The 12,596-nt window shown below is 43.2% G+C and overlaps 1 protein-coding gene across 1 annotated transcript in view; it reads right to left on the bottom strand.

The window, feature by feature from the left end:
* The window catches only part of LOC148902902 (low-density lipoprotein receptor-related protein 1-like), a 107,933-nt gene that overhangs the window by 49,461 nt on the left and 45,876 nt on the right, over positions 1-12,596 (bottom strand). Inside the window, exons 19-33 of the mRNA XM_088992903.1 lie at positions 12,480-12,560; positions 12,226-12,393; positions 8,678-8,860; positions 8,382-8,579; positions 7,009-7,254; positions 6,730-6,927; positions 5,165-5,369; positions 4,530-4,694; positions 4,106-4,350; positions 3,357-3,488; positions 2,276-2,503; positions 1,987-2,161; positions 1,079-1,173; positions 824-973; positions 608-748 (exon numbers count right to left, since the gene is read on the bottom strand). Of these exons, the coding sequence (XP_088849029.1) occupies positions 608-748; positions 824-973; positions 1,079-1,173; positions 1,987-2,161; positions 2,276-2,503; positions 3,357-3,488; positions 4,106-4,350; positions 4,530-4,694; positions 5,165-5,369; positions 6,730-6,927; positions 7,009-7,254; positions 8,382-8,579; positions 8,678-8,860; positions 12,226-12,393; positions 12,480-12,560 (2,610 nt within the window). The remainder of the gene's footprint in view (positions 1-607; positions 749-823; positions 974-1,078; positions 1,174-1,986; positions 2,162-2,275; positions 2,504-3,356; positions 3,489-4,105; positions 4,351-4,529; positions 4,695-5,164; positions 5,370-6,729; positions 6,928-7,008; positions 7,255-8,381; positions 8,580-8,677; positions 8,861-12,225; positions 12,394-12,479; positions 12,561-12,596) is intronic.

Below are 12,596 nucleotides of genomic sequence, written 5' to 3'. Positions count from 1 at the left end.
AAACCAATATGTATGTATTGCATTTTATTTTGGACAGCTGCCCTCATTTCAAGCTCATATAACTCCAGACCCATATAATTTAGCAATTAACTCTTTTTTTTTCAAATGAAAGAACAGAAACGGAATTAGAAAACCTTTATTTGTCCCACAATGGGGAAATTTGAAAGAGTGTAAGGTTTTGCATTGAATGTTTATGTAGTCCTAAAACTTAATATTCTGTGGGTCGTGGAATTCGAGTGATAATGACAAAAACCCTGGCACTAGAGTGGACACGTTTTTGCACGTCTGGCAATGAATGAGTTAAGTGGAGAAGTATGGAAATCCCTCCGATACTGATCAAGAAAGTTACTCGGGGCAATGATAATAAAATACTTTCTGGCAGGCTTTTGGCTGTTTAGTAAATGTGACAACAATCTCTATCTCATCTTCTTCATATGTCTGGGCAGTAAGGGAGTAAAGCAAATTGCACTTTATTTTCTTTCTTTGTCTTTCTACCACAGACAAATTCCTTGAGTGTTCTACACACTTGGCCAATTAGGTAGATTCTAATTAATAATGGTAAAGCACAAATTTAAATGAATGAAATGACACTGGTTTGTCATCTCACCTTTCTGTACGTCTTCATCATAGATGGTCATATGCATCATCGGAGAAGTGTTATTCCTTAAAACCTTCCAATTGCCGCCATCATTCTTGTTGCACGTTCCAATCTGGTCAGTTGCCTGGTCCGCCCACCACAGCTTGTCTCCTACACACAGGCAGATCATTGATGCCTGTACGAGGCTGAAAAGGGGACAAAAAAGCATTTGAACTATTAACCTACCCATGATAGCCAATGCTGTGGCCTTGTTGAGTTTGCCTTTCATGCCATCCAAAATTTCCAGTTGAGATCCATCAAGATGACAGCGATTAATGGTGCCGTTTCCTGAGCTGATCCAGTACAGCTGCTCCTTATCATAGTCGATGGACAGGCCTGGGTGGAATTATTAGTGAGACACGTACAGTATGCGCTCAGTCTCATCAATCCATGCATTTGATTCAGGGTGAAAAGCAGGTCTCGTGTTGTACAGATACTCACCTACTGGTCCCTTCTGGTTGGCGAAGAGTAAAGTACGTTTGGTGCCATCCATGTTGGACATGCTTATGTTGTCACCATCGGTCCAGTACAACTTCCTGTGATCAAAGGGACGGGGGTAAGCATTCACATTCGGTACGTGAAAGCACAAATAAGGACAAAAAAACTCTAGTATGATCGAAGTACACGTTTAAATAAGGACAAGTTTAAAAAAAATGTGCGCACTAACTAGTATGGAGAAGGATAATTGTGGAACTGTCGCAGCTTGGAATTGAAGCGGATTTACGTGGGGCAGGAGTTGAAAGAAAATCTCTTCGTCAAAGGATTCTACAGCTTTGTGTTTGCTTTTAACATTTAGCTAGCAGTAGCTTTAGTAGCAGACGTGCACATTCCACCATGACGTCTTTGATCTACAGGAGAAAAGGAACCTTGATCCTCTCCTCTTTCATTTAGAACTGCTTTAGGAGGGTGCAGAAAGTGCTTAAGATTGAAGACCGTCTGTGTCTAGTGTTGTCACATTATTTGACTTCAAGATGGCGCCGCAAGAGTGGCTGCCTTTACAGCAGCTCCTGTATTTTGTTTTTCTACTTCCTTTCTTTTCCTCTTACTTTCATAACTGCTTTTGCGAAATGTAAATGTCTACATTGTGGGACTAATAAAGGCTAATCCAATAATTAAAAAAAGGGAAATAATCAGGTTGCCGTTGTCGCATGCCGTTCTTTCACAGGTAGCTCCGATTGGCTTGGACTGTTGCACCATCAAATCACGTTGTAGCATTTATAATGTTCAGAACTAACAAACAAAGAATGATTGGCTAAAAGACATTAGTTACTGATAACAAGTGCTAAAAATGTAAGTCACTTTCAAAGGATGCCAATGAGGTGTCTGAGCAGAAAAAACACAAGACCCACCCTAGTTGAGGATGCAGCACCAGACAATGGGGCTTGTCTAAACCCTGGATGACGGCATTCTTAAAAGAACCATCCAGTCTGGCCACATTAATCTGCTTCTTATTGGCATCATAGCTGGTCCAGAAAAGGTTCCTGGACACCCAGTCGACTGCTAGCCCATGAGCATTGGGAAGGTCTAAAAAGTGGTACAATCAAATAAAATTGCCACAGTGCGTGAATTCATTCAGAGACACATTGCAAATGTAATCAATCAAACTAAAATTTCTGACAATCCCGCAAGATGTTTTACCAGCAGAGACAACAGTTTCCACGCCAGTGCCATTGATGAACGCTCTTTTGATGGTCTGCGTTCGGACATCCGACCAGTAGATACGATGCTCCACCGCATCGTAGTCAACGGCTGTCACGTTGTCGATGTCGGGCACGGTGAAGGAGATTATGTAGTTGAAGTACGGGTTGTCAATGTCCACGCCCCGTATCTCGATCTGACGAGCGTAAAGAAGGAACTTGCGCGACTCTGTAACACAAAGATAAACACAGAAGTCATGAAGACTTTTAAATGTCTACTCAATTATATTTTGATGGATGTTGCAGATTTGTCAACAACTAAGAATACAGGAGACAGGTTTTGTTGACAGCAATGCTACAACTAAGACACATTGCACAAATTGCTGTTCATAATTACGGTGAGAACTAATACACATGGCCAAATTCTTCAGACTGATGAAAAGCATGAATTCTGAATAATCACCAAATCATGTCATTCTGCCAGACGTGCAAAAATGTGTCCACTCCAATGCCAGCGTTTTTGTCATTTTCACTCAAATTCCAGGACCCAAAAAATATTCAATGCAGCATAAGAAACATTAGACTCTCTTCTTTCATCAGAAAAATAGCTAATTCCAAAATTATATGGGTCTGGAGTAATATGAGGTGCAAGTGGAGGCGGCTGTACAAAAGGCAAATACTGCCCCCTTGTGGAAGGGAAAAAACATTGCCAGAGGTCTGACCAGCGCTTTATTGGCACCCCCGCAAGAAAATACCTCCAATACCCGAAAAAATTTGGGAAAGGCGCTTTACGTCATATTTTCAATTATCGAATACATTTGGGAATGGCAGTGAAAGAGTTAAGGTATTTGGAATAAACTGGTCTTCAAAAGTGTGGATTAAATCATATTAATCAGTATATAAAAGTAGCTCTCACTTTCAAAACGGTTGGTGACAACTGCTTTAAATATTCTGATTCATTTGGAAATATAATCACTGACGCTGTAATAAGACGCAAAAAAAATCTAATCAAAAATGCATGTATGTGCAATCGTAACAAATGAGAGTCGTCTGACTTTTATGCTACACATTGCTGCATTTACCTTTACAAGTGCGTTTGTCAGCTTGCAGTTTCATGAGGTGAGGGCATGCACAGGAAAAGGTTTGGTTGAAATTGATGAGACAAAGGTGGGAGCAAGGGCCTTTGCCATCAATGGCGGCGCATGGGTTGGGAGCTGTGTGAAAAAAAAAATGCATCAACATGAACTGTTCTCGCACGCATATCATTGACAATCAATCATTCAATTCTGTCCTTTAATACAATACAATACATATTGATTTATACAACAGATGAAGCTGGAACAAAGCGCTTAACATGGACAACTATCGTATACAGAAAATAAAGCAGTCACAAAGATAGAACGCACCAGGGAGTGAAACCAAGATCAATTCGGAATCATCCTGAGTTGTATGCCAAAGAGTACAAGTGAGTTTTGAGATGGGTGTTAAAGATGGGAAGCGAGGGGGCCTGCCAAATGTCATTCCAGAGAGTGGGACCAGCAATGGAAAAAGTTCGATCCCTTCTGAGCTCTCGTTTAGTTTTTTGCCCATCTAATAATGTCTTGGCGTCTAATGGTGTTTTAAAAATTTGAAGACAAATAATAAGATCTTGAAAAGACCTCTAAAATTCATAGAGAGCCAGTGAAGGGATGCCAGAGTAGAAGTTATATGCTCCCTCTCACAAGTACCAGTCAAAAGATGAGCATTTTGTTTATGTACCACTACCAAAAGACTTTGTTTGCACAGAGGAATCGAAAGAAAACAAATGCGGATATAACAAGTGAAAACCTACCCTGGGGTTGCCTCGATGGGTGATAGACCTGCAAGTCAAAAGGTTGTGTGTTGGTGCGCTGGACAACAGTGACGTTGTGCCCTGTCCATTTGTTGGCTTTGGCAAGAGTGTTGGTCCTCCAGTCAGTCCAGTAAACTTCACCTCCATACATGGTGACAGCAAACGGGTGAGACAAGTACTCGTGACCCCGCAACACTTCAATCAGCCCCGAGCCGTCGTACATGGCAGAGTAGATAGCATCTGATCTGTAAGAACAATGAAGTAAATGTGTATTTAATAGCATTGTGGACAAAAATATTTAGACAACTATTGATTGATTATGGGAATACGACATGATGACAAGTCCGAAAGACTGCAGCAGTGGCTAATTAGTGCTGGAGAGTGATCATGAGTGCTGGAAAGTGATGAGAAAGGTAAAGCCTACCTGGCATCGATCCAAACAATGCGTCTCTCCATGTAATCAACGGTGAGTCCGTTGGGCCAGCCACCGCTGCCCGTCTCCCTGTGGATGGTGCGTCGGCCCTCGCCGCTCATGGACGCTGCCTCAATCCTGGGCAGGCTTGCATCCCAGTCTGTCCAGAAGAGAATCCTGAGCACAAAGAAGATTCAGGTGAGTCTTTTGAAGTGTAACAACGGGGATACGTCTGTGTAAGCTCTCAGTCGTACAGGAGTGGTCCATCGATGAGAAGGTTTCTTCAGCCGTCATCTGTACAAATGTGAAGGTTTCGGACGTTTCGCCTCCTATCCAAGAGGCTTCGTCAGCGAACTAAAGTCTGACTGGTCGTATCGGCCCTATTTATATATCCCTAATGTACAGACATGGTGGCGGAGGACACAGCTATGATAGGTCCCTACTCTCAGGTTGGGGGGGCAGAAGACCCCTCCCTGTGGCCCCACTGAAAATAGGGCCGATACGACCAGTCAGACTTTAGTTCGCTGACGAAGCCTCTTGGATAGGAGGCGAAACGTCCGAAACCTTCACATTTGTACAGATGACGGCTGAAGAAACCTTCTCATCGATAACAACGGGGATGTACTGTATCTTCAGGCCATCTTTACCCATCACGTGGGTCCAGGGCGATGGCCCGAGGGTGCTCCACCTCCCCAGCGAGCAGCGTTGTTCTCATGGTCCCATCCAGTTTGGCCACCTCAATCTGGTCCAGATTGCTCTCCACCCAGTAGATATTTCCTGCAATCCAGTCCACCGCCAGGCCCTCGGGAGTGGCCAGCCCATACTGGATCACGACTTCAAAACTGGTCAGAGCTGCACGACACACAATTACACCTTAGCATTACCATTTGAAAGAGTAATGATTGGACTGATTCTCTTACACAAGAAGTACGACCATGATTCTGTACGACAGACCATGTTGCCTGTTTCATTTTGGAAAAACAACAACAATGACTAGTTAAGATTTGCAAATGCTTATGGACTCCATCAGCAAAACCGCTGCTGTGTTTGGCAGTGTAGCTTTGCCCCGCACAATAGCTGCCTCCACCAATGAGCCAAACTTTTAAGAAAACCAGCCTTCAATGGCAGACTGCCATTTTTTTCATTATTTCCCAGAAACAACTGGAGTTCATGCAAACTCGGATCAAAGCCAAAATGTATAATCATCTTTGGCTGAGGGCGATTAGGCCACTTCTTCAAGTGAGACTGCAATTTCAACTCAAGCGGGTCTGTTTAACGAAACGCCGCAGTGGCTGTCACTCTTCTCTTCTGGTACGTGTATGTACCTTCATCTAATGCCTGTGCAGACTCACAACTGTAAAGATGAATAAATAGTTTCAGAAACACAGCTGGAGCGGAAGCAGAAACAATCACTATTGGCAGTGACGCTGGCAGATTGTGGCCTGGAAGATCTCAGAATTGTGCCTCCCACGCTTGATCCGAGCTGTGGGCTGCAGTCACGCACAGCAAGCGCTGAGGCAAATAGGAAGAGACAAAGCCTTCCGTGTGCCCCCGGTACCAGTACTGTGCTGGGAACATAACCTTGATTGGAAAGGAGACCTGGACGTTGGATGCCATGAATTTGGAGATTTGTTCAGGGTCACAGACGACCTCTATTAAAGGACAACCGACGTCACTTTTTTGTTTTTTAACTGACATCAGAAAAACGTTTTATAGCATCTCAAATACCCAAAACATGCAGTATGATATTTTTAGTCAAATGCAAAACACCAATAAAAATGACTTAAAGTGTCCAAAATCTGCAAAAAATTGAGCCGCGAATTGGGCATTTTCAGAAAGTCCCGCCCCCAGTGCGTGACGTCACGCCAAGACGTCTTGCATTGCTAGTGAATCAAAACAATGGCTTCAGATTCGGAGAATATGCTTTCTTGTTACACATCCAGTTATGAATATGATTCAAATAGTTCTGAAGAGGAAAGCATAAATGTTTGCAATTGATTAAAGAATTTATTTGTGCCATTTTAAGGCAACATTGGGGTGAAATCTCTCAACCAAAAAAAGAGGCAGTGTTCCCACTAATGTTTTTATCTTCCTTTTTGTAGTGTCATACCCCCCCCCCCACCCTTAAGAATATCCTTTTAAGTCTTTTGTCATATTGTAATGCATAAACCTTCATAAAACCACTCTGCTTTGACTTTACTTGCTAACTCACCTCCATTTTCCGACAGTTTCCCCCGGTAGATCTTGTCCTCGACGACATCCGTCCAGTATAATGTACTTTGGTTTAGGTGAAAGTCCAATGCGATTGTATTCCTGAGGCCAGGTACCAAAACACTAAACTCCCCCTTGTGAAGCTCAATTCTTCTGATCTCGTGACGGTTGGAAAATATGATGAAGGGCTTGAACGGCTCTGGCGATGGGGAAAGTGTACACCGATTTGACATTAATTTTCCTTTTTTAAGCCTAATTTGAATCTATTGGTCATACTCACCGGTGCTTTTGCAGTTCTCCATGTCAGACTCAAGCTCCCAGCCAGCATAGCAGGAGCACTTGACGCTGGATTTTTCTTGCACACATTTTTGACTACATTTGAGGTGTTTGGCACAGAAGCTCTGGATCTGGCAGGTTTTGTTATCTGCTCCAAGCTCCATGCCCAGGGGACAGGAACACATGAAGCCTTCACCCGGAATGATGCTACAGTTGTGACTACATCCACCATTGTCCAGCGAACACAAGTCTGTATAGCACAAACCACCAAGAATATGGATCACAATTCAGATGATGGATTATGCAACACGACAATTTTGCAATAGGATAAAATGAATGTGAATTCGACCTGGGTTTCTCCATCTATCCTTCAGAAATTTTCAAAGTAACCGGTGAACAAAACCAGCGATGCATTTGTCTGCTGACTAAATCCATGCTCAGATGTCTGATTTGTTTCATTGCAGTGTCATACGTCTGTGTAGGCTTTCAGTCGTACAGGAGAGGTCTATCAATGAAAAGGTTTCTTCAGCCGTTATCTGTACGTCTTTGTAGGTGTCGGATGTTTCGCTCCTCAACCGAAGAGATTCGTCAGTGAACTAAAGGTGTGCTGGTAACTCTGGCCCTATATATATCCCTAATGGAGAGGTGGCGGTGCCAGATCTCTGCTTTGATCGATCCCTGCTCTCGGGTTGAAGCTAATTGGATTACTTCTAATTTAGTGATTTAGTCAGGGGTTTTGCTGTTTTACAGTTGTTTTACAAAACTCACTAAATCGCCACGGTAGTTTCAGGTTTAATTTAGACTGTACTTACAACAGACTTCTTAGGTCGTTATCACGTAAGCTTAGTCATGCTGATGAGGTGATACAAGAGCCAATGGGGCAATCAGAGCCAGGCATAGAGCATTAGAGGTAATCAGAAAGAACAAAAGAAGGAATCAGATTAGCTTCAGGAGTCTATTGCTCCCTCATCCTTAGAGCAGGGACATAGCAGAGCAGAGGTCTGGCACCGCCACCTCTGTCCATTAGCGATATATAAAGTGCCACAGTTACCAGCAAAACTTTCATTCGTTGACAAAGTTTCTCGGATGAGAAGAGAAACGTCTGACACCTTCAAAGACGTACAGATGACAGCTGAACAAACCTTTGCATCTATTGCAGTGTCGTTAATCTTTTTTTTTTCTTTTTGGATGCATTGCAATTTCTCGCAGCTTATTTCCTTCCAGCATATGGATTATACGTCACTATTGCTTTTTAATCACTATTACATCAAAAAGTTATTCGATTTCTATTTCAATTGTGGAAGTTCTCCACGTGAAATAATTCCGTACAGACTAAATGCTAGTTTTTTCCCTTTCTGTGCAGAAAGAATAACATACCACAAAGCTTCTCATCGGAGCCATCTGGACAGTCGTCCGTGCCGTCGCAAAGCTTCTCGGGAGGAAGACAGATGGAGTCGTTGGTGACACACACACGGTGAGACAACTTGCACACCAACGCGTCACAGTTGACCTCATCCGAGTTGTCCTCGCAGTCGCTATCGCCATCGCACACCCAGGCCTTGCTGATGCAGCGAGCTGATGAGATCGCAACATGGAAAACCTTCAACCTCTCTCTACAACTAATCTCTGTGGACTGAAATCATTTGAAGCGTAGAAGTTGAGATCTTCCTCACCTGAATCCTTGCAACTGAACTTGACAGTCGGGTCACACATGTGAGTGACACCTTCACAGCTGTTCTCGTCGCTTAGATCCATGCAGTCTGTGTCACCGTCACAGCGCCACCTCATGGGGATGCACAAACCGTCCATGCGACACTGGAACTCATCCACGTGGCACCCACCTGGGGGGCGAGTTGCTGCAGACACAAGTGGTAGGGAGTTGACTTCAATTAGTAACATGAAAGCAAGCCTGCCCCCTCATCATTCAATTACCGTATTTTCCGGTGTATAAGGTGCATCCAAAAGCATTGATTTTCTTTAAATGATGACCCTGCGCCTCATATGTGAAGTAATATGGAGTTACAACAAGTCTCGCAACTTCTGTCAGCAGCCACCGACTGCATTTCGCGCAAGCCCAGGAGAGAAAAACAGTGGCGCCTTACGTTTTTCATTCATTGAAGGTGTGCCTTATAGTCCAGTGAGCCTTATATATGGAAAAAGTTTGAAAATAAACCATTCTTTGGGGGGTGCGCCTTATACTCCGGAAAAAGCGCTGCAGACGCTCCCCAACGTACAAACGAGATACGTTCCGAACAGTCATTCGTAAGTTGAATTCTATCGTAAGTGGATTCAGTGCCATATTTTGTATGACATGTATGTTTATGGCTTATAGAAGTAGGTTTCAGGTTTATATATGTATTTTTAAGGCTTGTATCAGTAACCAGTACTGAAAAATAAACATTTAATAAAATATATGCTCTATAAAGATATGTACATGTACAACTGGAGAGAATACTACATATGTTACGACAAAAATGTATGTATGTACCGTTGTTCATGACTCGAATGTTCGTAAGTAGGGGGACATTTGTATATATTAATACAGTGATACCTCGGTTTTCGACCATGATCCGTTTCAGAAACCTGTTCGAAAACCGATTTGTTCAAAAACCGAAACAGCACTTTCCATTAAAATCAATGTAAAAAATCTTAATCCGTTCAAAGACTAGAAAACAACTTTTTAACTATTTCATCGCATAAACCGGATAAAAACTTAATAATAGAGCAGGTCATGTGTAAACTTTTATAAAAACAAACTCATTGTCACCAATTTTTAACATCAACATTAACATCTGTACATAAAAATCTCTCTATCTTTCTGCCACAGGCCGTGTTGGTAGGTATCCCAGCTGTCTTTGGGCAAACACAGTGCACACTAACCTTTCAAACCATCCTCTGCTAGCTTTAAAATCATACTATTCAGGAGATCTTAACCAAATATGTCTGCATTTTCGCAAAAATGAAACAACAACAATATTAATGCGTCGGTCACAATGAGACAATGAGGAAGACGTGACATATAAGGAAGTGACGTATAAGGAAGCAGAGGGTAGTCGAGTGATGCATTTAGATTCACTCAGTTTGGTTGAGAACCAAATTTCGGTTGTATACTGATATACTGACGAAGCCTCTTGGATAGGAGGCGAAATGTCCAACACCTTCTAAAAAGTACAGATGACGGCTGAAGAAACCTTCTCATCGATGGACCACTCCTGTATGACTGAGAGCTTACACAGACGTATTGTATACCGGGGCATAAAAAATATGTCATTTTTGGTTGAAAACCGAATGGAATGAGAACCGAGACGTTCGAAAACTGAGGTTTGACTGTATATTATATTTGGAAAACGTTTGTCATTCATTGAAGGTACGCCTTACAGTCAGGTGTGCCTTATATATGGAAAAAGTTTGAAAATACATTATTCATTGGGGGTGCGCCTTATACACGGGAAAATATTTTAGTGATAATAATTAAAGGTGTGGTATGTTTGTCTAAGACCACACCGCGGCAAGCAGATTCTGCAATGAGCAATAGCCTCACTCACGTATAAATGCTTAGAAATGTTTTCCCTCTTGCGCACAAGCCAAGTGGATACGCAAAGTCACCATCTGATCCAAAACATACGCAGAAGGTGATATTATTCTCCCCACCTTGCGTACGTTAGTCAGTTGGAATTCATTCAGTGCATCTGCATAGACCAGTCACCTATTTTTTTTCAACGTTCATAGAAAGCAATTTTGTCGTTTTGGTGTCATCTCACTCAAAGGCCAACACACAATAATAACACTGAGGAAGACACACAGGCCAGGAATGGACAGCCCCACAGAGTGAATGCACTTGGCAAAGACAGACGAGAGCAACAACAGGCCTTTCTAGCCATTAATTGTTGTGTTTATATGATGACTCAGATGAGCCAATGCTGTGCCAAGTTGAACAACAATTGCACACAGTTCTCAGATTGATGTCACAAGAGGATAAGGGGGCGCCTCTGAGGTGGTGACATAACAACTGTCCCTCATGACATAGGTCAGCATTTGGGACAGATACTGTATGTTCTCCGCAGGCCTGCGTGGCGTTTCTCCAGGTCATCCGGTTTGCTCCCACATTCAAAAAATATACATGGCAGGCTGATTGAAGACTCTAAATTGTCCCAAGGAGCGAGTGTGAGTGTGGATGGTTGTTTGTCTTTGTGTGCCCTGCGATTGGCTGGCAACCAATTCAGGGTGTGCCCTGCCAAGTGCCTGAAGATGGCTGGGATAGACTCCAGCACCCCCGCGACCCTAATGACGATAAAGTGGCCTGAAAAATGGATAGAGGGATGGATGGATGGATGGATGGATGGATGGATGGATGGATGGATGGATGGATGGATGGATGGATGGATGGATGGATGGATGGATGGACAACAGGCCATCTTGGGCCTTTCAGAAGAGAAAACCAGGATCGCAGACTTAGGGGTCGTGCTACTGCTTTTTCAATTCTCGTAATGACATCAAGAGGCGGGCTCCAAACATCTACAGCGCAGATTGCTCATTAAGCCAACAGGTCATGCTGAGTCTTGTTTACTGCCTGCTGGGATTTTACAGCACTTGGCTGGGATTCTGCATGTATCAAGCAGTACATTAAACACCAGAACACACATGGTGCACAGCGGTGCACGCTCTTCAGGAATGCTGACGGCATGGTTAACCGGGGTGAGACAATCTTTCAAAAATGGTAAACTGAGACTAGAAAATGGTCAACATCTATGGCATTTGTGCACCACAAACTATTAGCCACTCTGAGACCAGAACCGCATTTGGAATGGAGACACCACGAGGATCTGCCAAAAATGATAAACCGAACCCTGCAGGCCAATTAGAGGGGAAATGTGGTGTAAAGGAAGATGAGTCTCTAAATTTTGACAGCCTGTTGGGCACAGTCAAAAATTCACAAACTACACCAAGTTGGACCTCATTCTATTCTGTGCTGCCGAGTTAACTTTGATTTGGTCAAAGGAAACAAAAGCAAACAAATAGAACCTTTCACTCGTTGTTCTTATCTTCCATCAGACAAACAAGTACGTCGGAGTTCGTCCTTAGAGGCTGGTTGAAACCTGGTTCAGTGAGGTGGGCCGATAGCTCAAGTGACATCATGGCGTCAGAAATAAGGACAATTCAAGCGGGAGCATTATGACAAATGGCAAGAAAAGCAACCTGCGCGTATATGCATGTTCTTCACCTTGATTGGTACAGTTGGCGTGCGTTTCATCACTGTAGTCTCCACAATCATTATCACCATCACAAGTCCAATATTCTGGGATACAGCGACCGCTATTGCATTTAAACTGCACGCTGGAGCAAGAATGACTGCAGCCGGCTTCATCGCTGTTATCCCCACAGTCGTTGTCTAGAGAGAAGCGCACGCACAAAACACAGATATCTGTTATGCAATGCATATTTTCAATGAGCCGGTCTGAAATGTGTGGTTGTTACCATTGTCACAGCGCCAGTTGATGTTGATGCAGCGACCGTTCGCGCAAGTGAACTGCGTGAGAGGGAAGCATGTAGGATAGGCTGGAGACAAGATAAGAAAAGGGGTGTTGTGAGATA

This window comes from Hippocampus bargibanti, linkage group LG01 (assembly GCF_051943395.1).
Source record: "Hippocampus bargibanti isolate YZ-2025 linkage group LG01, ASM5194339v1, whole genome shotgun sequence".
Lineage (NCBI taxonomy): Eukaryota > Metazoa > Chordata > Actinopteri > Syngnathiformes > Syngnathidae > Hippocampus > Hippocampus bargibanti.
Note: the sequence above shows the minus strand (reverse complement) of the source record. Positions and strands in the feature narration are given on the sequence as shown.